General features: G+C 38.7%; 3 protein-coding genes and 1 non-coding gene across 4 annotated transcripts; 3 read left to right on the top strand and 1 right to left on the bottom strand.

The window, feature by feature from the left end:
- Window positions 1-11850: 11850 nt before the first annotated feature.
- On the top strand, window positions 11851-11923 carry Trnar-ucg (transfer RNA arginine (anticodon UCG)). The gene has a single exon. It is a non-coding gene; the product is annotated as a tRNA-Arg (tRNA).
- Window positions 11924-16933: 5010 nt separating this feature from the next.
- Window positions 16934-18733, bottom strand: LOC120426239 (cytochrome P450 4d1-like). Its single transcript, XM_039590977.2, has 3 exons — window positions 18506-18733; window positions 17434-18450; window positions 16934-17374 (listed from the first exon to the last, which is right to left on the bottom strand). The coding sequence occupies exons 1-3, from the start codon at window positions 18666-18668 to the stop codon at window positions 17028-17030; spliced, it is 1527 nt and encodes a 508-aa protein (XP_039446911.1). The 5' UTR covers window positions 18669-18733; the 3' UTR covers window positions 16934-17027.
- Window positions 18734-19440: 707 nt separating this feature from the next.
- LOC120426237 (cytochrome P450 4d1) lies at window positions 19441-21139 on the top strand. The gene is made up of 3 exons (XM_039590975.2): window positions 19441-19608; window positions 19666-20685; window positions 20742-21139. Exons 1-3 carry the CDS (start codon window positions 19446-19448, stop codon window positions 21080-21082), a joined length of 1524 nt encoding a protein of 507 aa, XP_039446909.1. The 5' UTR covers window positions 19441-19445; the 3' UTR covers window positions 21083-21139.
- Window positions 21140-21630: 491 nt separating this feature from the next.
- LOC120426238 (cytochrome P450 4d1-like) lies at window positions 21631-23359 on the top strand. Its single transcript, XM_039590976.2, has 3 exons — window positions 21631-21857; window positions 21916-22932; window positions 22993-23359. The coding sequence occupies exons 1-3, from the start codon at window positions 21695-21697 to the stop codon at window positions 23334-23336; spliced, it is 1524 nt and encodes a 507-aa protein (XP_039446910.1). The 5' UTR covers window positions 21631-21694; the 3' UTR covers window positions 23337-23359.
- Window positions 23360-24564: the final 1205 nt, after the last annotated feature.

The following is a 24564-nucleotide window of genomic DNA, read 5'->3' as shown; positions in this document are numbered from 1 at the left end:
GAGGTGCTTCGATTTGGATGAAACTTTCAGCGTTTGTTTATACATTAGAACTCATGCCAAATATGTGTGACCGAGCCACGTAAGCGGTTGATCGGGGTTCAAATCCTGGCTCGGACCAACACAACTGGTGATCCTTTCTCTTCTGGGTTCGACTGCTTAGTCAAAGGGAAGGTCATATCATCACAAGCTGAACCATATCACGACACCTTAGGGAAGGCTAATGTTAACATAAACCTTAACATGATAACATTAAGCTAATAAATAGCTACTGAATCCGTTTTGTAAATGTGGCCCCGATACTCTTCATGGGTCATGGGAAAAAATTACTTTTACTTTTATGCCAAATATGAGCCCTCAGCGACAAAGGGAAGTGGGGTAAAAAGGGGATTGAAGTTTGAGGTCCATTAAACTTTTTTTTTAATTGCTCGCATTTCCGTAAAACTTGATGAAATCGAACTATCTTGATAACATTTGAAAGGATTCGGGATTGGTATGACTTTTCCCAATTCCGAATATCTTTTTGCAACTGCCACCAACACCCTTACTCCCTTAGGTCAAAAGTTAGGGAAGCAGTTTAACGATTTCTATAACATTTTTTTTACTTCGTTAACTTTTACCCTGTAGGCTTACATGACGGCACTTTTTGGTATCAATTTTGAAATAATTTTGACTGACTTGTGCCATAGCTCATAAGAATGTTTTAGATGGATACATTGTTTTAGAGCGTAACTATTTTGTAAATTTGTACTCAAGATATAGATTTTGGAAAATTTTAATAACCATTATGTCTGGAAAGCTGCCAATATGTTATGGAGACTTGTAAGGACGATCTTATGATGCATACTATGTTTTTTTGGTCATAGAAAAAGGAAAAAAAAATCTCATCCAAATCAAAAGACAAAAATGTCAAAATCATTTGAAATTTTTATTTTTCAAAACCATTTTGGTAAAGTTGTGCCGATTTCTATATGAGCTTTAAAACAAAGAAATGCACAGCTCCTCTTGTAGGGGGAGAGGGAGTAATATGCACCCCCTAAGGGAAAACTGTGATTTCTCAACCATTACAGCATTACTGTGGAAGAATTTTGTTCGATGTTCTAAAACAACTATTATTCTTCGTCATCCATGTGAAAAAAGTCTTAAAAAACCTCAAAATTGTTCGAAAATATCAAATTTCTAAAAACATTTTTGATTCATTTCAAACAACCATGCGGGGCAATATGCACCGCAACATTGGGGCAAAATACACTACAACAACGGGGCAAAATGCACCACAACATGGGGCAAAATGCACAGGGTAAAAGCAGTTTTCACTAGTCACCACTAGATAACACCGCTGTTTTTACAAAGGAGCTTCACAGCGGTGCATTTTGCCCCGACCACGCTTTTTGCAGAAAATTTAATTAAAAATGCATTTTTTGATGTTTTTGGGCTCATCTATCTACAGAATAGTGAAGATTATGGCAAAAACTATATACCTCAACACTTACAATAACAATGAATGCTTTTTATATTGTCCAAAAATCATAATAAAAGTTCAATGAAAATTAGATGAAAACACAACATTTTAATGTTTTGCAAATAACTTAAGCTGTTTTTATACTACGATGCTCAAATTTTTCCAGCATGGTTTAGCAATGTTAAGTTTCCAATTTCTATGACTTTTTCCCCGAAAAATTCTTCCAAATACCGAGAAAAGCAGGGGGTGCATTTTGCCCCGGGGGTGCATAATACCCCCTCTCCCCCTACTATCTAGATAGGAATCCCAGCAAGCTTAGTACAAGAAAGCACACCGTCATCAAATTATTATAAAATTGGTTTTGGTTTTTTGTTATGAATTGATTTTTTTTTTAATTATATTAAGGCCAGTTCAAATATATTTTAAAGTTTATAAAACCCTCCCCCCTCCCACCTCGCTTCAAAATTTGCACTTAAAGCGAAAGTTAAAATATATTTTTCAAAAAGAATCAGAATTCATTTTCCTGCATTTATTTTCATTTTTAAGCATAATTGAACTAGTTTAAAAAGGTTTTTAATTTTAGTGAGGTTTCGATGTACCGTATCCGAATAAAAATTGAGGCAAAACAAAGTTCGTCAAAACATATTTTTTTGAAGAATTATTGATTTTCAGACAACTGTACATGTATATGATGCAGTCAACAAAAATTTCTTGACTCAAATGTTAAAACCATGACAAGTTTTTTTAACGTGTTATCAACCACCATTTTGTTTGCCATCTTGGATTTTTAATTTTTCAAAACACTTTAGAGCATTTTTTGTATTCGTATTTGAGCTCAAAAACACAAAACAACACAATTTTGGTGACCGAAGGATTTTTATTTCCGAGGGCTTTGGAGAATCGAGTCTGGACTGTATTTTCAATATTATAACCAACGGTGTGAATGTTTAACATCAAATCATTAAAATGTAAATTAAAACTAACCTTGATACAAAAAAAAAGAATAAAAATCTTTGATGTCATTAAAAAATAGAAATTACGAAAACCTATATAAAAAAAAATCTATAAATTTATAAATCATATAGTTATGGAAAACGAACTACATCATTCAAATTAATGCTGCCATATTAAAATTGGAAAATAATCTTGTCAAGTACTGATAAAAATCTTTCGAACGAATATGAATCAAATCATTTCCTTGTAGAACTCAGATGGTTGAATTACTCTTTAAATAAGCAATAAAATTCTTCGATATCTAATCAAACTCGATCATATAAATAAAAAAGTTTTTCCAAATTGTCAGAGTATTAAAAATCTGTCAAATCTAGCCAAGAAATGATTAATTTTTATTGTTACTGACACATGAAAATTGTGGCATTTCTGATTTATCTGGCAACTCGGCAACCCTGCCATTGGCAACCTTTTTTCTACATATGGAACAAATCAAATATTTTAATTTAATACTTTTTATTTCATTTTTAAATAAACGAAAATCTATAATAACATGCTTTTAACATTGCTTCCCGAGCAGACGGAAATAACTTGGGAATAACGTTTTTTGATATTTGAAAATACTAGGCCAATAACATTTTATGTTATTGATAACAGGATTTGTTATTCGAACAAATCTTTGTTATATTTTTTTGTTATTTTAACAACTAATCCGATCATCCCAATAACAGTTGGAGGTATTCGTCCATAACAAAAAACGTTATTCCAAAGTTGTTTTGGCTTTCAACCAATATCAGACCAATAACAAACTTTGTTATGATAACATAAACTGTTATTCAAACTTTATGCAAACATTGTTTTTTCAAGAAGAATCCATAACAATTTTTGTTATTTTAACAGTATTTATTATTGAAATGGCATGAATTTAGTTATTACCGTCTGTTCGGGTTGATTTAATGTGCATCATTTTAAACACCTTTGCTGAAATTTTAGCAAAAACTTCATTAAAACCAATTTTTCTGCTACAGAAATGTACAATTTTTCGTTTTTGGAAGGAATTTCTAAAACTTTGCATTAAAGAATATTATTATGTTTCTCAATTTAAAGTCATAAGCAACATTATTTAAACTTTACAAAATTTTCACCTTTTTAATTGAAGGTAAAAAAATATGTTAAAAAACAAATAGATTTAATTTTCTCAAAAGAATTTTCATATTTGCACTCAATTCCCAATAGATTCGCAAAAAAAAATACCAAAAACATAAATCATCCAATTTTCACAGTTCCAGTTTATCACCGGATCACCATATTCCACCAAGCGGCAAATTAGATCCCAGAACAGAGCAGCAGCAGCAAAAAAGAAAGCAAACAAACTTTACTGCACCACAAGTTTATGGCACCAGAAATCTAGCCCAAAAATCTGATCCACCGTAAAAATCGATCCATCCAGCCATAACTGGGCCAGGTTTGAACTCTCGCTAGACCAAATCGAAATTTTCTCCGGGCGGTAAACATTCATTGTCGTTATAAATAAACGCTATGAATTTAAAATCAAGCGCAAGATTTACAAAAATTTATGCTGCCAGCCATTATCTCCCTTAAAAAAGAAGAGGGAGGCGGGGGATGTCTCCAAAACTCGATTTTCCTGCGGAAAACTGCGGAAGCTACTGTCTCTGCGCATTCGTTACTGTTTTAGTGCCTCACTGTTCCATCAGGGTTGGCTTTATCGCCAGCGTCATGAAACCAACGGAGCCCTTCCCTCTTTCGGGAAGATATTTTAGCATAATGTGGGTGGTGGTGGTGGGGGAGGGTGTTTAAAGTTTAAAAGTTCTGGGGTGGGAGCTCGACGACGAACAGATGCCAGTGGAGTTTAGGGAAAAACAAGCAGGATGATATTTCGACAATTTGAGGAAATTTTCTTTCTCGGGATAAGATGGGGAGAAAGAAGGAGTCTCTTAAAACGCACAGATTTAAATACCATAATATGATTAGGACGAGAGATAAAGTCGTAGCGATTTCGTGCACCATTTGCCAGGAGCAAAATACCGGTCCCGGTACCTGGAATAAAGCAGGACAGGAAACAGGTTCTTGGCAGTGGTGACTTTTGCCAGTTGAGGGGAATCGACCAAAACCAAGATGATACTTTTGGGGCAACCATTTCGTGACCACTGTGACTTGCTGCTGCCCTTAAGGACAAAGGAAGTGCAATTTCCGTCTGGCGAGATTAATAACTTTTGATAGGGTTTCGTCCAATTAACATTTGTCCACTTTTATGGATGGACTGACGGTTGGACAGGAGCATGTTTCCTAGTTTTATGTGTGCTCTTGTCCCCGGTCCTTAACCAGAATTTAAGCAGTTTCGATAGCATCAACTGCAATCTCCAGGGCGAGTGGCAATAAAACTAGAATGTGTTGTCCACCCTTATAGGTTAACCGTGCATTAGCACTTCCGCTTTATGTCGCTATAGAACGATTAGTGGGTCGCACTTTGGGAAAGATATATGAAGCTTTTGGAGACTATGGGCTAAGGTTATTCTTCTCCTCATTCCGTTTAAAACCAAATACAAATAAACCTCCACAAAAAAAATGTATAGTATTGATTTGTCTTTTCTTTCATTATTTTGTTTATCTTTATTTTTTAACGTTTTTTTTTATTTATTTAAAGCCAACCAATTTTTTTAATATTTTAGAAAATAACATGTTTATCTCTAATTCTTGTTTTCACCCTTTTAAACGCTGCATGTTACCACATAAAAGCATCCGTTTCCGTTCCACTCCCAACAGTCATACCAATCGCAAACAATAAAATTAAACCAGATTCCGGCTTTATCTCGGGTGCCCGCGCGCCCGTCCGCCCGTGTTTATTTATGCTTTCGGCATCTATTAGGGACGACACTTTCGCCATCGAACTCTAATCCTTACGGATTTGTCTCGTTCAAGCGAGAAACCGGCAAACAACAACTACCACCACCCACAAAGCCTCTGTTCTCCGTTGGCGGACCCCCTCCCTCTTTGTGACTAGATGGCGCAGTGTTTTTCGGATGGCTGGATTGAGCTAATGTTCGAGCCGGTTTGCCGCCACGATACACGCTCACGATAAGGTATGAAACGTACATTTTCTCGTGAAACGAGTAAAGCGACATCTCTGCGATTCGACGATTCATTTGTATTTTTTTAAATCAAAAATTCTTGAAATTCTACCTACAAAATTATAAAATATGCAAAATATTTACAGTCCGAGCCACGTAGCCCAGTGGTAACGCTTCCGCCTTGTAAGCGGTAGATCGGAGTGCAAATCCCGGCTCGGACCAACATAACTGGTGATCTTTTCTCTTCTGGATTCGATTGCTTAGTAGTGTATCGTCACAAACTGGACTTTATCAATACCCATTAAGAAGACAACCTATGGAATGTTAACATTAACCTTAACATGTTAACATTAAGTTAATTAATAAACTGTCACTGGGAAACAGGGAAAGATTTACTTACTTATATTTACTGTAAAAACTGACTGTTTCTAGAAAAACTGTAGATTCTGGGAAATGTAATCCATTCACAGAATTCTCTCTGCGGTAAACATAACGTGGTAGGGCTGGCCACTTTAATTTGCAAGACTTTCCAGCATGCTTTCATCGGATTGGCTGCGTTTATTTTAGATTAGATTAGATTAGATTTAAATAATACGTTCATAAAAAAATTGACAGATTAAAAGGTTTTAAAAGTAAACTGAAACAGTTTCAATATTTTGATTTTTTTTCTGTGAAGCCTTGCTGGCTCGAACTTGTTTTTATGACCCAAAATAACCCATTATTTCAATACATTTTTATATCACTCGGTAGCATTATGTTGATGTATGCGACAAATAGATCAACTGAAAGAGAAATAATTTCATTTTATTCCGCAAAAGATTTGATTTAAGATGGCAATGTTTAAAAATAACAATTGTAGTTTGAACACCATTCAGAATACTGATAAATTTTAATTTTAATTTAAGCAGAGGCTATAAAGCTAGCCTTAAGTAAAAGCTAGGTTCAAATTTGATATTTTGTTTGCCTTGAGCAATAACGATTTAAAAAAAAATAGGGTATCGTTTAAAAATTACTGTCAACTGAGGCAAGTAAGCAAACAATTAGTGTATTGGTACAGAAATCTTTCGAAAATGTTTCGGGCAAAAATTTGAATCTTTAATTTTTCTTCAATTTCTTGCTGTTCCTGTTCAGACCGAAAACCATCCAATCCAGCTGACAGTGCTTACAAATATTTTGATTTTTACTTGAAAAAATATTATGGAGCAAGATGACTTGATATAAGCGGACATTTGTTCTTTGTTGGGATTCGTTATTTAATTTTAATCTCCCATGCTCGTCAAAACGACCTAAACTTTAAACAGCTGTTAACAGAATTTCAAAATTCGAAACAGCAAGCGAATAGATGTCTAGATAATGATGATTTTTGTTTATGCAATAGGGTAATTCTCCGCCAACTCACACAGCAGTTGCCCTGACCCCTCTTCGATTTGCGTGAATCTTTGTCCTAAGGGGTAACTTTTGTCCCTGATCACGAATCCGAGGTCCGTTTTTTGATATCTCATTATGGAGGGGCGGTACGACCCCTTCAATTTTTGAACATGCGAAAAAAGAGGTGTTTTTCAATAATTTGCAGCCTGAAACGGTGATGAGATAAAAATATGGTGTCAAAGAGACTTTTATGTTAAATTAGACGCCCGATTTGATGGCGTACTCAGAATTCCGAAAAAACGTATTTTTCATCGAAAAAAACACTATTTTTTTTTAAATATGTCTCTTATTTTCCGTTACTCCACTGTAATTTTTTTTTGAACATGTCATTTTATGGGAAATTTAATTTACTTTTCGAATAAAAATTGACCCGAAAGGGTCATTTTTTCATTTAGAACAAACATTTTCATTTTAAAATTTCGTGTTTTTTTTCTAGCTTTGTAGGGTTATTTTTTAGAGTGTAATAATATTCTACAAAGTTGTAGAGCAGACAACTACAAAAAATTTTATATATTAACATAAGGAGTTTGCTTATAAACATCACGAGTTATCGCGATTTTACGAAAAAAAGTTTTGAAAAAGTTACTTTTTGCGTTTCACTTTGTTTCGTCGTCCGTGTCTGTTGCGGGTGACGATGAAAGGCCATGATCGACGACGACCAAGCTGTGTGTATTGATGAAAACATTTCAGAAAAAATATGTGCACGGAAAAAAATGCGTCGATCTTCACCGCCAAGTTATGATTTCTTGAAAAAAATTTTTTTTTTGTAAAAAAATAATTCTTGTCTAAAAAATTTGTTTGACTACAGTTTCAATGTAGAATACAATTTGCAATCGAAAAAACTTTAATTACTTTTTTTTTCGAGACATGACCACCGCCTAGTTTTTGAATAAGTCCTTTCTATATCATCGTTGATCAGAAGGCACGCTGACGGTTTGGGTCGTTGATGTAATAATCCTCATACAAAATTACATTATCTAGTATTGAAATGACTTTGTGGCGAATGTTTTTGCGTGTTAACAAGAAATCCCTTCTCATAGCATCGTAGCTCGGAAGGCTCGGCGACGAGTCTATATTATAAAAGACCTCCCGATAGCATCGTAGCTCGGATGCTTGGATGAGATGCTGTCGATTCCATGGTCTCATGCGGTGTCGTCAGGAATTAAGCTACAAACTCCATATCTGATGAGTCTGCAAATTCAAGTATTAGACTCACATTCCTAGCTTTGTTGAACTGCAGGTTTCTTGGGAGGGCGCCGGTATTGACGAATAAAATAGGGATCTTTAAACAGTGAACGGATGATTGGCTCCCACTAATCATTTTTGATTCATTTTTAACTTCGGCTGATCATGCACAGCCACTTAAAGTAAATTTAGAATTAAAAATTTGCATTGTTTCTATTTAAGTGACCACTTCTAAAACTATTTTTTTTAAATAGTAAAATCTGGGTGCTGAAAAGACAGAATGCGTAACGTGATTTTCGAAAGCTCCCCACTGCTCCCCACTAATACAACTGCACTACAGCTGTAAACATAAACAAAGTAGAAGGCTATGTTCAAGCTCAAGCGTGACATATTTTTTGCTGCTGAAGTGAATTATTATGAAACATTTTGGATCTGTTGATGTTGATGTTTTCGATGAAAAATTAAGTGCTTCGCACTTTTTTCTTCGTGGACTGAACGATGGGTGGCTAAAAGAGGCCTTTTTTGTTTTCCACGTGATGAAAAATTGTGTCAAAAGTGGGTGGAATTTCGTGAATCAGAAGAGCAACCGAATGGAAGTTCCGAGATTATGTATCTTAGATGTGTAGTGATAATATCGGAGTAAGATTATCCAATATTATTTGGAAAGTACTATTGATAGTTATTGATAATTCGTCGCTAACATTTAAAAAAGCGTCATAAACATAGGTTTTGCGTGAGACATAGCGATTATAAAATTTTAGCGACGAATTATGCCAATCTCGATTTCAACCCTCTTATTAAGATGTTTTGACTTCGGATACATCAATAGCCATCGATTTTTTTTTTATTCCTGACTAAATAAATTATAGATCGATCACAATACTTGCCACTTCTTGGTATAATTATGCGAACAGTAAATTGGTTCCGCTTTGACAGTTCTAAATTGAGGCCGCTTTGCGGACAACTATTCTGCACCCAGAGTAAAATAAACATCGTCTAAGTATCGTCATTTTAGATCAGACCTCTGGTTGCTGAGATACAGCGGATGAAAGAAAAATAACAGCAAAATTGAAGACTTGAAAGTCTCACCCAAACATCCCCCCATTATCCATTGCCAAATTTTCAGCAACTAATGGTTAAATTTTCAATGTAAAAAATTGAATCAGTTGTGAAATTTTCATATTTTAAATTAATTATTCCAAAAATTGATTACGGATCATCAATGAGCCCGGTAATAAATAATTTCAAAACAGCTCAGATTTGGTCACATTTAGAGTTTTACCGATGAACATGAGACTAAAAAAAATAAGTTTAATATTCTTATTTTTTTTTTCAAAAGATTTAAACATGATTCGGCACAGTTTTTCAGCAAATGACAGTTAACCAACCATCGCCAACCAGCTGGTGAAAGACAAAAGGGGGATTATGTCGGATTTTGTTTGTTCGCCCGTTTGCACGTGCGAGGGTGGGTGTTTGCGAGTGGGCCATCACAGAAAGGATATTGAGCATTGAGATACACTGCCTAATCGACGACTTGCGTGGTAGTGTTTTGTGTGTGCCGAAATCTAGCTGAAGTAGAAGGCTCTTGAGTGACACGTTACAGCACGTGTTTGGCAGGCGTTTTGGTTTTGGTGATTTTTTTCGAATTTCAAGTAATAAGAAAATGGTTCAAAATTGTATAATGACTTTTATTTAAATATTGCTTAAACTTTTAAATTTAAAGTTTAGGATTATTTGAAGTCATAACAAAACGAAACCTAAGAAAATTAAAATGTGAAAGTTACCACTCTATAAAGCATTTTCCCAACATTAGGAAAGCCTTTATCGATGGTGTCAGAAAAAAAACAAACTCCAGCAAAAATTCATAATCCGGTAAAAAAAACTTTTCCGCGTTCATCTCCCTCCAACTGTCCCAACACTTCCAAACGATGGGTGAACATATAAATCCAATTTACAAACTTTGGCTACTGTTTTTCCTACCCGGTCATCACCATCGTGGGCACAAAAACCACATTTTAGTGGTCCAGCAGATGAATAGAGCTGCTTGATTGAATGAAAATATAATCACGTACTCTTCAAGCCTTGACGCACTATTACTTTGCAGCGGCCCCCAAGGGGATTATCATCATCAAACGGAGGGAAAGCAGGCGAAAAAACATAAGCTGGGAAAATTTGATATAAAAATTATGGTTTGGAGCATGATGGAAGTGAAAGTTGGTTTGTTTTCACAACAAACAAGTGGGAGCTTTCTGATCCAATTTTCTCACTCACAAAAGTTGGAAGTTCCAGCAGCTGTTATTAGGTTAATGTCATACTGGCATTCACAATGTTTGGCAAAAGAGCCGTCTAATTTTGGCCTCGAGAAAAAGTAGGAAGAGAAAAAAAAAACAATTTCGATTCAGAATGTATTTTTAATACATTCACCTGCAAGTAGGATTATGGAAAAGCAAATGACGTTTTCTGAACGTGCAACAAACTTGGTGTGTTGCATGCAATACAGTATTCAACCTGTGATTCTTGAATAGTTAAACGAGCTCAGAGTTCCACCTAGATAAACTGTAAACTGATGTGAATTTTATTCATTCCAATCCAAACAAAATATTACTAAAAAATAACATCATACATTTATTTACAATCAAGCCAATTTTCAATTGACCTTGTGTTTTTTTTTTCGTAAAATGATATCTTTATGTGCAGTATTAGCCGTTTGTTAACCTAAATTCAGTTTTTCATTTTCAAAGAAAAAAAATAGAAAGAAAGTACTCAAGCATGTTAAAAAATTAATAAAACTAAAGAATTAAAGATTAAGATTCCCAAAAAAGAAAATGACCATAATTGATTGTCAGAACAAACAAAAAACCCAAGAATAATCTTGCATGTATTTCAAAGTTAGTTTATTGCTACTTAAAGAAGCTTTAGGGACCATCCATAAACCACGTGGACACTTAAGGAGAAGGGGGGGGGGGGGGGGTATGGCGATTGTCCACGTTCCATACAAAAAAGTTTTTTATGTATGGACAATTGTCCACGAAGGGGGGGGGGGGGTTTGAGATTCCCAAAGAAGAGTCCACGTGGTTTATGGATGGTCCCTTAATAATTACTTAAATTAAAAAAAATAACAATTTTCACCTAGTGACAGTAGCTCTATTTGAAAAGTGTTTATTTACCTACAGAAAATAAACAAAAAATGCATTCAAAAGTAGTGTTTTCACACCATCTGTGTGCCCTCCTAGTCTATTTGAAACTGTTTCCACTCGCTGAATATACGACCCTATGCGACCAACATATTCCAATGCTGGAAATAAAACCTGCGTCCACACTATTTGTTTATTTTATGCTCTTCTCTGGCAGTGCTGCAGTGTGCGTCTACTGCATTTTTAACCCACCAGAAGCTCGTTCATTTGTGCTAAAGTGAGACACTTTGTGTGTAGCAAAAGCTCAACCTCAAAATGGAAAGAGTTTATTTTCAAAGAAATAAAGCTTGCTGTCTAATTTTAAGCAACCCAACAACAAAAGCAAGCCAACACTAATTGTTCAAATTTTGCTCCAATGCTATATTTATCCAGACTCAACAGGTCCGATTCAGTTCAATACCTGCGCCACACAAATTGAATGGAAATTTATGGACACCGGCCAAGAAGTAGCGTCGGAAAAGCGTTATGCGTTGTCAAACTTGGTACAAGCAACAAACCAAAATGGATACTCCTAGCCGAAAAATGAATGAGCTCATTCACAGCGGGCCGTGTGGCCTAATGGAGAAGGCGTCGGACTTCGAATCCGAAGATTGCAGGTTCGAGTCCTGTCACGGTCGGTAACACATTTTTTTTATCAAGCTGTTCTGTACTTCTATCACATTAATGTAAACATTTTATGAGATTTAATAGAAACATAACTGTCACGGAAACTTTAGGCAATGATTTGAAAACTAAGTTTTGTCTACCTTTTACAAACTGTCATCTGAACAATTCTATGCGAAATCAGCCGATTTTGTGCAGATCTATTATTTTGTATTATTTTATTTAGTTCAAATTTTTGGGGGCCAAAGAAGCCTCCATACAGTTTTGGCAGCTGTCCATACAAAAATATTCGATAAAACTGTATTTTTAGAAGGAATTTTCGGATCGGTTTGGTATCTTCAGCAAAGTTATAGGATTTGATGAGAAATATTGAAGTCAAGCCGTCAAGTTAAAAAAAAAAATTGAAACTTGTAACAATTCTTGTCGAAAAATTTCAGGTGAATCGATTTTCATAAAAATAAACGGATAAAATTGAAAACAAAACTTGTTTTCTCAAAAATTCAAAGTTCTCATTCAGGAAAGAGTTAAAAAATTATACATTTTAGTTGTGAAAAATCATTTAATTCTGCTAGACAAGAGAAAAAAGTCATAGTCGTTATACCGTATGCATTAAAAAAATGGCGTTGGATAACGTTATTTATGATCGAGAAATGTTTCAAAATTGAATAAACTGGAGACTGGAGCTGGAAGTTGTTGTACTATCGGAAACTTGAGATTAACCCTCTACAACCCAACCCCGCCTTTAGACGGGCTTCGATTTAAAAAATCGCCAAAAATCCATTTTCAACCAATTTTTGATCTAAAGCATTGGGAAGAAGAACTCTTAAAATTTTAGAACAATTATGGGTTGGAAGTTTTACTTGTTTTATGTGACTTTGCCAATGTTTTTAAAAATGTCATTTTTTTACACGGAGAAAAAAGAGTTCCCAAAATCGTGAACAAGCGTTCATGAAAATGGGAACCACGAACAAAGTGTTCAAATTTCATGGTACGTTTTTCAAAATCGTACCATGGGATTTGAACACTTTGTTCGAGGTTCCCATTTTCATGAACGCTTGTTCACGATTTTGGGAACTCTTTTTTCTCCGTGTAGGGGTCAACTTTGGCTTTGTTTTTTACTAACACTTCCTATATTTTGAGTAAAAAGAAGGATGCAGTAATTTTTCTAGTGTCCCAGACTATGCCTCTACGCATTTTTTTACGATTTAAATGATAATGGTGCCATTTCATAGCAGAAAATGCGAAAAACAAGCAAAAAATAGAAAAAGTGACTGTAAAAATATGACAAAATTAGATAGGCAAAATGTTATGATAGGAGGTGGTAGAATAGGCCAAATGCTACCAAAAACAAACATAAACTAAACAAGATAAATGCAAATTAAAATACTAAAAATAAAACAAGAAAAACATAAAACAAGAGAAGATCAGTTTTTCGTAGAACAAAAGTTGCTCAAAATGACCTCCAAACAAGGGAAAAATAAAAAATTTCGAAAAAAATTGGGCAGTAGAAGGTTAAAAAATGTCCTGCGTACTACATGCATTTTAATTCACTTGAAGCTAACACCTGTGTTTGGGGAAGAGCAGTTCCAGGGGCAAATTTTAAACATTTTAGTTACTTGAAAATTACACCGCACATAATATGCCTTAAATAACCTGGCAACACTGTCTCAAGTTATGACCACTTAAGTGATACTTATATGCTTTTTTCAATCCGTATCATACTTATCTGTATGAAAACTATGGCCGGATCAATGATCCGCACTATCGTTTGATAGGTTATCGGAAAACCTTTCTAGCAAGCCATAAATATTGAAGAACTTTCATCCTTGTCTCAAGTTACCAAAAACCATGTTTGATGCCAGTTGTAATTTTTTTCATGATCATTTGTGTGACACATTTTTGGTAAAGAGTGAGGAAGGCACCAACCACATAGGTGGATTAAGTAAGTTTTTCTTATAAAACAAACTTTGGTTCTCTCCAGAAATGCAGATTTTCAACAAAATAAAGTCACAAAAGCTGGAACCAATGAATACTAAGGTTAACTTTGGCTTTGTAATTAGTTTGATCATTTTTTGGTTCAATTTTCAGTTAAAATTAGGAGTTTTGTACAGTAATATCCACATTTAGGGAACGTGCAATTTGGCGACAGTAGTTAGCTGCCTTTGGTAAAATATTTTTGAAGTGCAGTGTTTTGAATTGATTGATTGAGTGATTTTTTTTATTTGACATAAAAAGCCAGCAGAGTGCTGACTGAAAATTAATAATTGTAGTTGGCCTCCTATCGATAAATTACCACGAAAGTGTTCCGAGTTTGAGGGAGTTCCGAGTATATGGGATGACTCACATGCGCAAGGATCTGTCCTACACGCCAATGATGTTGAAAATAAACGCTTCAGTGGCCAAAATGACTTAAAATCTACATTTTTGAAAAAAAAAATTACGGGTTAAATCTGATTAAAAATTCAAGTGCAAAAAGCATGCTCCTGTTGAGTTCAATCAAGCTCATATTTGGGATTTCAGCTCAGTATGCCCTCTGTAACAAGTCCCAGAATGACCGTCAAAATATAATTTTTGTTACATCCTACTAAGTATGATCGTAGTAGCTATTAATAACAGAAATGAGTTAAATATCGAAGAATTTTGAAAATTGGCAGCAATTTTCCCACTAAAATAGACATAACTTTACTGAAAAATGATAAAATTTCATTCTTTTTTCTGCAAAATTGTTCTTCATTTTGTTTGCAACAATGCTACAACATTAGTTATTGAATTCAGACATGACAGTTTATTTACCAGAGCAAATTGAAAATATGTTTTTTAGAAATAACACTATTTTACACCTCCTAATGACGCTGGGACTCAAACAATGGATCGATTTAAGGTGTACTATGTCAGGAATATATTTTGGGAACTAAAAATTGATATCTTGATGAAAATGTGCATCTATGTCCAGAGTTAGACCGTGATTTTAGACGTATTTTTGAGGTTTTAGGTGATATATTAGGTTTTTTAACTTCAAATCGAGATAAAACCAGTTTTCACCGACAGAATATTTTGGGAATCGATTTTTCTGACTCAGAAAAGTCCCCCCAACAACCTCCAGAAGGAATTTCCGAGGTGCATGCAAGTTGCATAATAATCCCCTTCTTACCCACCGTGTGACTGTATAATTCTATATCAAAGAAAAATAATAAAAAAAATAACTGTCAAAAAATTGAATGTAAAGGAAAAAACATAAATAACACTAAATCTTTGAATCAAACACTGAACAATCTAAAAGAAATATTTAAATAAATATTAATTCAAAACTATTATAATTCCACGTATAACAGGAAATCTCTAAATCAAAAGTGCTCCGATTTGGTTCAAATTTGGTTAATTAAATATGCTACTTTTCTAGTTATCGCAGTTTTATTGAAAAATGTGTATTGCCAAGCTATAAATAGAAGACAACAAAAAAAGCAAAATAAATCATTTGAATCGTACAATGTTCTCCCAAAATAATTAAGATGCAAAATAAGCTTCCTCCATCTTGACCTGCGGTGCACCTTAAATTTGAAGCCCGAAAGCAAAAGGTCGTGCCCAACAAAAAAATAAGTATGAATTATGCTCCACTTCACACCGGGGGGCACACGTCGGGGCAATAATCGTAGCGAATAAAAGTTTCTCCTGATGGCCAGCAGCATCCTCATGAATATTTTCCGAGCCAGACTTTTTTTTTTTTTTGATATGCGATGCTGGGAAGCAAAAATTAAGTGTCCATTACGCTATTTAGAATATGATAACATTTGATAAACAGGCTGCTTTTCGGGATCGTCTGCTTGATGTTCAAGGAGGAAAAACTTTTTCTTCTCACTAAACGTCCGTGGAGAGCTTATTACGCGCAGCGAAAATCGCGGCCAGGACGAATCTAATTATCATAAAATTGGAATAAAAATATTAATAAAGGACGAGAAAATGAGGCTGGTCGGCTGCCAACCGGTGCGGACCTTAATTGTTTCTGATAGATACATTAGCTTGTTCACCCTCCCCAAAACTTGCCCGGTGATGGAAGGAAAACTTTTTTGTTACGAGCCTCATCATCATAAAGGAGCACGTCCCACTGCAGTGTTGGTGGGTGGCGTCGGGAAAACCCTACACCAGGGGAAAAGTCGGCACCGTTTTTTTTCTTCTTCTTCTTCCCGTAGAAGATGAGACGATTGTTATTAACGATCGTTGTTTTCACTCTCTCCACTCGGAGATGATGGCTCTCCGAGGTGCCACTTGGCTTTCCAGGTTTTGCCATTTGACTCCCAGGATTCCGAAAAGGGCTTTCCTTTCCAACCCCCGCCGCAGAACTTCAAGTGCACACTGGCTGAGGGTCTGGCCTAGTGGCCCTTTTCTTCCGAGTGAATCTCGGTGAAAACGGCCGCAGTCGAGAAATGCGAGAGAGAGAGAAATAAAGAAATTCCCATAAAAAGTACATTGAAAACAACACTTTGGAACAAGTGTTATTGCATCGTTCTAGCGTGTGCAAGCCTGCTGGAGTCCTGGGTCTCCGTGACCTGGGGGTTGTTTGGAGAAGGGGAGATGTTGTTGTACCACAGGGTAAGCACTGCGGAAATAGGGCAGGTGTGGCTGAAAAATGTATGTGTATGCTAAAATTGCTGTAGTTAGTAGGTACAATTGTTGTGTGAATGCATTCTTAAGTGCCACTCGGAGTTTGTACTGGGAAGGACACTACACCGAGGTGCATGTGCCCTCCGAGAGCAGTCGAGTGGAAAAGGGCAAAATTTAAAGTCTACACCAATGGGAATGAAACGCTGCAGAATTTGTCATCCTGAATTTGCTACATTAAATGATTGTTTTTAAGTCAAATTATGTATGAAAAGTGCTCATCAATAAAACTTGTGTTAATTTGACAGCCATCAACTGCTTCCAACAATACAGCTACAGCACTTTGGTTGAATATCAATAAAATAAAACAGAAAAAAACAATAACTGTATTGCTGTTCACTGGCAAATTAATTTTTTTTTTCAATTTCCTAAGCATCAGAAAAGATTTAAAAGAAAGTTTGTAGTCTGTAATTTAATGATGTTTTCGACAAATTAAGTTTCAATCTCAAAACTCTAACATTCTTAACAAACTTCCCTCCGCACAATCTTAATCGGGATAACGTCATCCGGTCGAATCACCAAATCCGCCTTCAACCGCAGCCGATCCATCGACTCCCCCGGCAGAATCCGATAGCTAGCCAACATCTTTATGATGGTCACCTTCAGTTCCATCATGGCGTACCGCTGCCCGATGCAGTTCCTCGACCCGGCACTAAACGGAATAAAATCATACGGTCCGCGTTTGTCTTCGTTCGTCTTGGAGAACCGTTCCGGGTCGAACTTTTCCGGATTGGGCCAGATTTTCGGGTTCGTGTGGATGTTACAGATCTTGATGGAGATGTTGGTGCCGGCCGGGATCGTTACGCCATCTTAAGAAGGGAAAGAAAGTTGAATATTTTGATGTGGAATGTTATTTAGGGAAACTCACTCATTTCCATATCCTCTAGCAGGCATCTTCCAATTATGGGAACAGGCGGGATCATCCGAAGTGATTCCTTCACGACCATGTCAAGATACTCAAACTCTTGAATGTTCAAGTTGGTCAGTTCGGCGGTCTTCTTGTCCTTGCCCAGGATCCGATCGATCTCTTCGTACAGCCGTTGCTGTACGTCCTGATACTTGGCCAGATGCCAGATGGTGAAAGAGATCCCCGAAGTGGTCGTATCGTGTCCTTCAAACATAAAAGTGTCCACTTCTTCACGGATGTCCTCACGACTCAGAGGCTTCCCGTTGACGGTTACACTTAGAAGCAGATCTAGGAACGTGATTCTACGTTTAAAGTATACGTCTTCTTCCTGCTGTTCAAACGACTCCTTGGAGTTAGCATGCTCCTGTTCAAGCATCTTCCGGCGGGAATCGATAACGGAGTTTGTGAAGTTGTGAAGCTTTCGAACGACTCGCTTCTGTTCCCGTGCGTACGGATACAGGAAAAACAGCGACGGAAAGGATCGTAACGCGCTGAATACGCGACGTAGGATGAAGGTACTCATCTGTTTGACCGCTGTCGCGTACTCATTGTTGGGATCTTTCTGAGCGTTCACCTGAACTCCCATCGAAGTTTCACAGATACTGTCCAGAGCGTACAGTGTCACTTGCTCGTAGATATCAAACTCTCCCTTGCCAGCATGGGCGTCCAGCTTGTCAATCAGAACGTCCGCTCCCTTGTTGAATACCTCCAGGAAGCTCTCTAGGATCTTGAAGTGAAACGTCGGAGTGATGATCTTTCGGCGCTGGAACCACTTCTCCCCAATAGATATCAGCAGCCCCGTTCCCAGCCAGGGAACCATAAAGTCGTAAGGATCCGACTTTTTAATCGATTTGGCCAAGAGTACCTTCTCGACATTTTTCGAGCTGGACAAATCTAGCACCAACTCGTTGAACGCAGCGATAATGGCCACATCTTCCCCGTGCACCTTGTGCCAGCCGGTGATGATGTCGTAGATATCTTGAAGATCCAACAGAGATTAGCTTACTATCGCAAACCAACAAAGAAGTCTTACCTGGAATGCTTTTGCCGAAGAATATCGGGGCCGTCCCGAGGAAGTATTTGGACGGCGGTCCATCAAAGTGTGAGCGGATGTTCAGCAGCAGCTGTCGGCGCTTGTGGTAGCTGAACAGCACGTAGCCAACCGTGGCAAGAATCAACGAAATAAAGAGCAGCATCGCCGGTCAAATCTCTGTACGCGTTCGGTCACCGCTGCCATCCAACTGATACGAGCTTAGAGAACGCGTGAAGGCAGCGGCATCAGCCGCTCAACGCTATGGAGCTGATAAGTGAACATCTTTGAAACTATGTTTGCTTTACTTGTAAAAGCTTTATCTTAGCCAGCAATCTTCTTTTTGATCTCTTCTTTTCAGAAATGTCCAGCAAAGTCATGACATACACGGAGATAAAAGAGTTCCCAAAATCGTGAACAAGTGTTCATAAAAATCGGTGGTACGTTCGTGGTTACGATTTTCATGAACGCTTGTTCACGATTTTGGGAACTCTTTTTTCTCCGTGTAAACAGATAAAAAAAGTCATGCTCAACAAGCTCTATTAAATTAAACAAATCATCACTGCGGTTAAGTACACGCAGTATACCTGGCCGCTTCAATGTTTCTGGTGTTCAATATGCACACTAAAAATAGAAAAAGAAATCTAACCTGAAGCATTATCCAGGATCCATTTGAGAGATTGGCTGCGCTTGGGTTTGACTAGCTTAGAGATTATTCCTTTTTTAAAGATTCTTTGACCTTGATTTCAATATAAATTAGTGTAAATTTCAGAATACACAATGCAATTTTTGATAATTCAACTGGTATCTCTTATCGCTCTTGAAGTGCAACTTTTGGAGCCACTTATCAGACAAACTGATTACCTCCCTGGGTCTGAATCGCTAATTATCAATTCAACCACAGAAGTATCAGAACTGTTCCGAGCGTTCAACAGACATCACCATGTGGCTTGTACTAAGCGTGATTTTTGCCACGATTGGCTACTGGTTGTTCAACTATCACAAAACCAGACAAAAGTTGCTCGCCATCCAGTCACACTTCAATGGACCACCAACGCACTACTTTTTGGGAAATTTCCCGATTTTCATTGGCAAAAGCATTCCTGGTAAGTTCTTTTCGTGATTGAGTCTCAAAATCTGCGATAAATCAAGCAAACCTCCAGATATCTTCAACATCATCACCAAAATGCACAAGGTGTACGGCGAGGACATCGCGATCATCGCCGCGTTCAACGAGCTGGTCATCGATTTGTCCAGCTCGCGGAACGTCGAGAAGGTGCTGCTCGCGAAATCGATCAAAAAGTCGTTCGTGTACAACTTCCTGGAGCCGTGGCTGGGCACGGGCCTGCTGACGGTGCCGACGGGCGAGAAGTGGTTCCAGCGCCGGAAGATCATCACGCCGACGTTTCACTTCAAGATGCTGGACAACTTTTTGGAGGTGTTCAACCGGGAGGCGGATGTACTGGTGGAGAAGTTGAAGATGCGAGCGGGGAAGGGGGAGTTTGATATTTACGATTATGTGACGCTGTACGCGTTGGATAGTATCTGCGAAACGTCGATGGGAGTGCAGATTCACGCTCAGGACGACCCTAGCAATGAGTACGCGACTGCGGTGAAGCAGATGAGTACGTTCATATTGCGTAGGATCTTCAACCCGCTGCGATCGTTCCCGCGGTTGTTCTTCCTGTTTCCGTTTGCAAAGGAGCAGAAGAATGTCATCCGGAAGCTGCACAACTTCACCAACTCCGTGATCGACTCGAGAAGAAAGGTTCTGGAACGGGAGCAAACTAGCTCAACGGTTGCGTTTGATCTTCAGGAGGAGAACATGTACTCGAAGAGAAAGATCACCTTCTTGGATCTGCTGCTGAGTGTTACCGTCGAAGGTAAGCCGTTGAGTCGTGAAGACATCCGTGAGGAGGTGGACACCTTTATGTTTGAGGGCCACGATACGACTACGTCTGGGATTTCGTTCACGATTTGGCACTTGGCAAAGCACCAGGATGTTCAGCAGAAGTTGTGCGACGAGATCGATCAGATTTTGGGGACGGAGAAGAAAACGGCTGAGCTGAATAATGTGAAGATTCAAGAGTTTGAATATCTGGACATGGTTGTGAAGGAATCGCTGCGGTTGATTCCACCGGTACCGATCATCGGAAGACAACTGATCGAAGACTTGGAAATGAGTAAGTTTCGTGGAAATCTACAACCAACTGACCTTCAACCCTCTATAATATTTCAGACGGAACCACCATCCCCGCTGGGACTCAGATCAACATCAAAATTTACAACATCCATAGGAATCCGAAGATATGGCCCGATCCAGAGCGCTTCGACCCGGACCGGTTTTCAAAAACTAACGAAGACAAACGCGGACCATACGACTTCATCCCGTTTAGTGCCGGCTCGAGAAACTGCATCGGTCAGCGGTACGCCATGATGGAGCTGAAGGTCACGCTGATCAAGCTACTTGTCAGCTATCGGATTCTGCCCGGCGAGTCGATGGAAAAGATGCGGTTCAAAACGGACTTGGTCATCCGGCCGAACGAAACCATTCCGATTAAGCTTGTGGAAAGGGTTTGAGATTTTGGGCACATTGTAATCGCTAAGGTGGACCCAAATATAGAACGTCTTATCGTGCACCGTCTTATCAGCTATTCAGTCGTAAACAAGCATTGTTAGCCGGTTCATATATGGGATACTTAATTATGGGTGTTCTCAACGCGATCATTTTACAAGCATTTGATCGTGGGAAAACAGCTTACTCATCAAAACAGTCATCAAACAATCAACGGTGGTAAGTTTGATAGTGTCCATTTGACGTTGAGGTAGGTTTAATGGATACTTGTGACTAAACTGTATTGTTCGAATTATTTTAAATATTATAATACAATGCTTTGTTTAACTTTTCAAGGTTCTTGAGCTTATAACATTTACAAAATTTCTTTTAAATCATACGAAACTAGTAACTACTAAATATTCCACTACTCAACAATTAATCGAGTGCTAAAACTGCCCTGTCACTTCCCCGGTAAGCTTCCATTAGTACCTCAGTTTAGCTCCCGTATCATTATCTCGTCTGCGGTGTAGAACACCATAAAAATTGGTTATCACCGCTGATTCGTTCGCGCACTCACCAAAGTCCGTTTCAGTTGGGTAGCTGCGGTGACCCGGTGCGTACTTGTCAGCTGCGCAATGCTGCTCATTATTTCGTTGCTTCTTGCCACGGTTGGCTACGTGCTGTTCAATTACAATAAGCGGCGCCAGCTTTTGCTGAACATCCGCGCGCACTTTGATGGACCTGAGTCAAATTACTTTCTCGGGACGACGCCGGTGTTCTTTGGGAAGAGTATTCCAGGTGAGATATGACGGCTCTCTTCGTTGATTAGCCAGCTTATCTCGGTTGCTTTCCGCAGATATCTTCGACATTATCACCGGCTGGCACAAGGTGCACGGAGAAGATGTGGCCATTATCGCTGCGTTCAACGATTTGGTGCTAGATTTGTCCAGCTCGAAGAATGTCGAGAAAGTGCTGCTGGCGAAGGCTATTAAAAAGTCTGAGCCGTATGACTTTTTGGTTCCGTGGTTGGGAACAAGTCTGTTGATATCTACCGGGGAGAAGTGGTTCCAGCGGAGGAAGATTATTACTCCGACGTTCCACTTCAAGATGCTCGAGAACTTCCTGGATACATTCAACAAGGAAGCAGACATTCTAGTTGGCAAGCTGGAAGCTCATGCTGGCAAAGGGGAGTTTGACATCTACGAGCACGTAACATTGTACGCCCTGGATAGTATCTGTGAAACTTCGATGGGAGTCCAGGTGAACGCCCAGGATGATCCCAACAACGAGTACGCGATTGCCGTCAAACAGATGAGCACCTTCATTCTTCGTCGCGTATTCAGCGTGTTACGATCCTTTCCGGCACTGTTCTTCCTGTATCCGTTCGCACGGGAACAGAAGCGAGTCATCCGAAAGCTGCACAACTTTACCAACTCCGTTATCGATTCCCGGCGGAAGATGCTTGAACAAGAGCAAGCTAACTCCAAAGTGTCGTTTGAACAGCAAGAAGAAGACGTTTACACTAAACGTAGAATTACCTTTCTGGACCTGCTTCTAAGTGTAACCGTCAACGGCAAGCCACTGAGTCGTGAGGACATCCGTGAAGAAGTGGACACTTTTATGTTTGAAGGGCACGATACGACCACTTCGGGGATCTCTTTCACGATCTGGCATCTGGCCAAGTATCAGGACGTACAGCAGCGATTATACGAGGAAATCGATCGGATTCTGGGCAAGGACAAGAAGACCGCGGAACTAACCAACTTGAAGATACAGGAGTTTGAGTATCTTGACATGGTCGTGAAGGAATCACTACGGTTGATCCCTCCTGTTCCCATCATTGGAAGGTGCTTGCTAGAGGACATGGAAATGAGTGAGTATTCTTAGTTATATAAGTTTTTAACCTTTTCAAAAAATGCCTACTCTACCCAAGATGGCGTAACGATCCCGGCCGGCACCAACATCTCCATCAAGATCTGCAACATCCACACGAACCCGAAAATCTGGCCCAACCCGGAAAAGTTTGACCCGGAACGGTTCTCCAAGACGAACGAAGACAAGCGTGGACCGTACGACTACATCCCGTTTAGTGCCGGGTCGAGGAACTGCATCGGACAGCGGTATGCCATGATGGAGCTGAAAGTGACCATCATAAAGATGTTGGCCAGCTATCGGATTCTGCCCGGTGAGTCGATGGATCGGCTGCGGTTGAAGGCGGATTTGGTGATTCGACCGGATGACGTCATTCCGATTAAGATTGTGCGCCGGGAGGCTTGATGGGTGGTGGGAAATGTTGTGTGTGAATAAAGTTTAAATCTTATTTTTTGACAAGCGTCTCGATTGTTCATATATGCTTAACATTTAATTTGTCAGAATGATTTTAGAATTGTACTCTCAAATCAATTTTGATTAATTGTTTTAATTGATTAATTTATCGATAAACTACAACAATTTATTGTTGACGATTATTCAAAACAACAAGTCCATAGAATCACCTCAACTGTATTCTTTAAACAGGGTCATTAAGAAATTCTATGCTTTATTTTTCCACCAATTAGTCCAGTTATTCACTGCCAGCGCTCTTCCGTAATGATGTCAGCTCGCGCTAATTCCAGTTGACAGCAACAAACAGGATTCCTTCGTCACTGAATTCCCGCATAACCCATATTTTTTGCTCCTCGTAGGACGTCGCCACCGCCGCTGCAGTTCGCCCTAATTTACTGCCTCTCCGGCTGCTCGGCACTGTCAGCACTAATTAGTGTAATCCTTATTAATTAGCAATGTGTACTCACCATCCTTCCTTGTTGACAGCATCCAGGGGAAGCAACAGCAAGGAAAAAATGAGCCGTTTCTTAAGAAGCTGGGCCTTTCTTTGAACCAGAAGGAAAAATGAGCTACACAATCTTTAAATATTTTCCACGCCGTGAATTTTCCTCCATTCAACAAAAGGCTTTTTTCCCGATTCCGTAGGCCAAAGCAGGGCACATTATCTGGCCCGGGGACCGTGAAAGCTGGAGCTCCACACCAGTGATTAATACCATCCCTTTGAGACCCATAACTCATTTACTTAACATTTTCTCATTTTACGCTACCATCTTCTACTGGGGACTTCCCCACCCCAACTCCAGGACGACCCCGATTATTAATGGTTTTCCACCGCGTTCCAATATTCCAGCACCAGCTTGTTGGTTGGTAGGGAGGAGGAGATTCTGCAGGGCGATGATGAAGACGACACCGTTGACTAACAGGACGACGACATCGAGGCCACTTTGCTGCAGCAGGTCATGATAATGTTATCGTTTTGAATGAAATTGTTTTCAAAGGGATGGGGGGAGGTGCGGCGATTAATTTGTCAGTCGCTTGTCGTAACTTCCTTCCGGTTTCCGTTGCGGGGGGAAGGGACCTGGAGGACAAATTGCTCTGCAGCTTGTTTGTCGGCGTTGATTTTACAACGCAAAGTTGGGGGAGGCGCTAGTTTGCACCGAACTGTTGATTGGGCAAATAT

The sequence above is a fragment of the Culex pipiens genome, chromosome 2, assembly GCF_016801865.2.
Source record: "Culex pipiens pallens isolate TS chromosome 2, TS_CPP_V2, whole genome shotgun sequence".
In the NCBI taxonomy this organism is placed as follows: Eukaryota; Metazoa; Arthropoda; class Insecta; order Diptera; family Culicidae; genus Culex; species Culex pipiens.
Note: the sequence above shows the minus strand (reverse complement) of the source record. Positions and strands in the feature narration are given on the sequence as shown.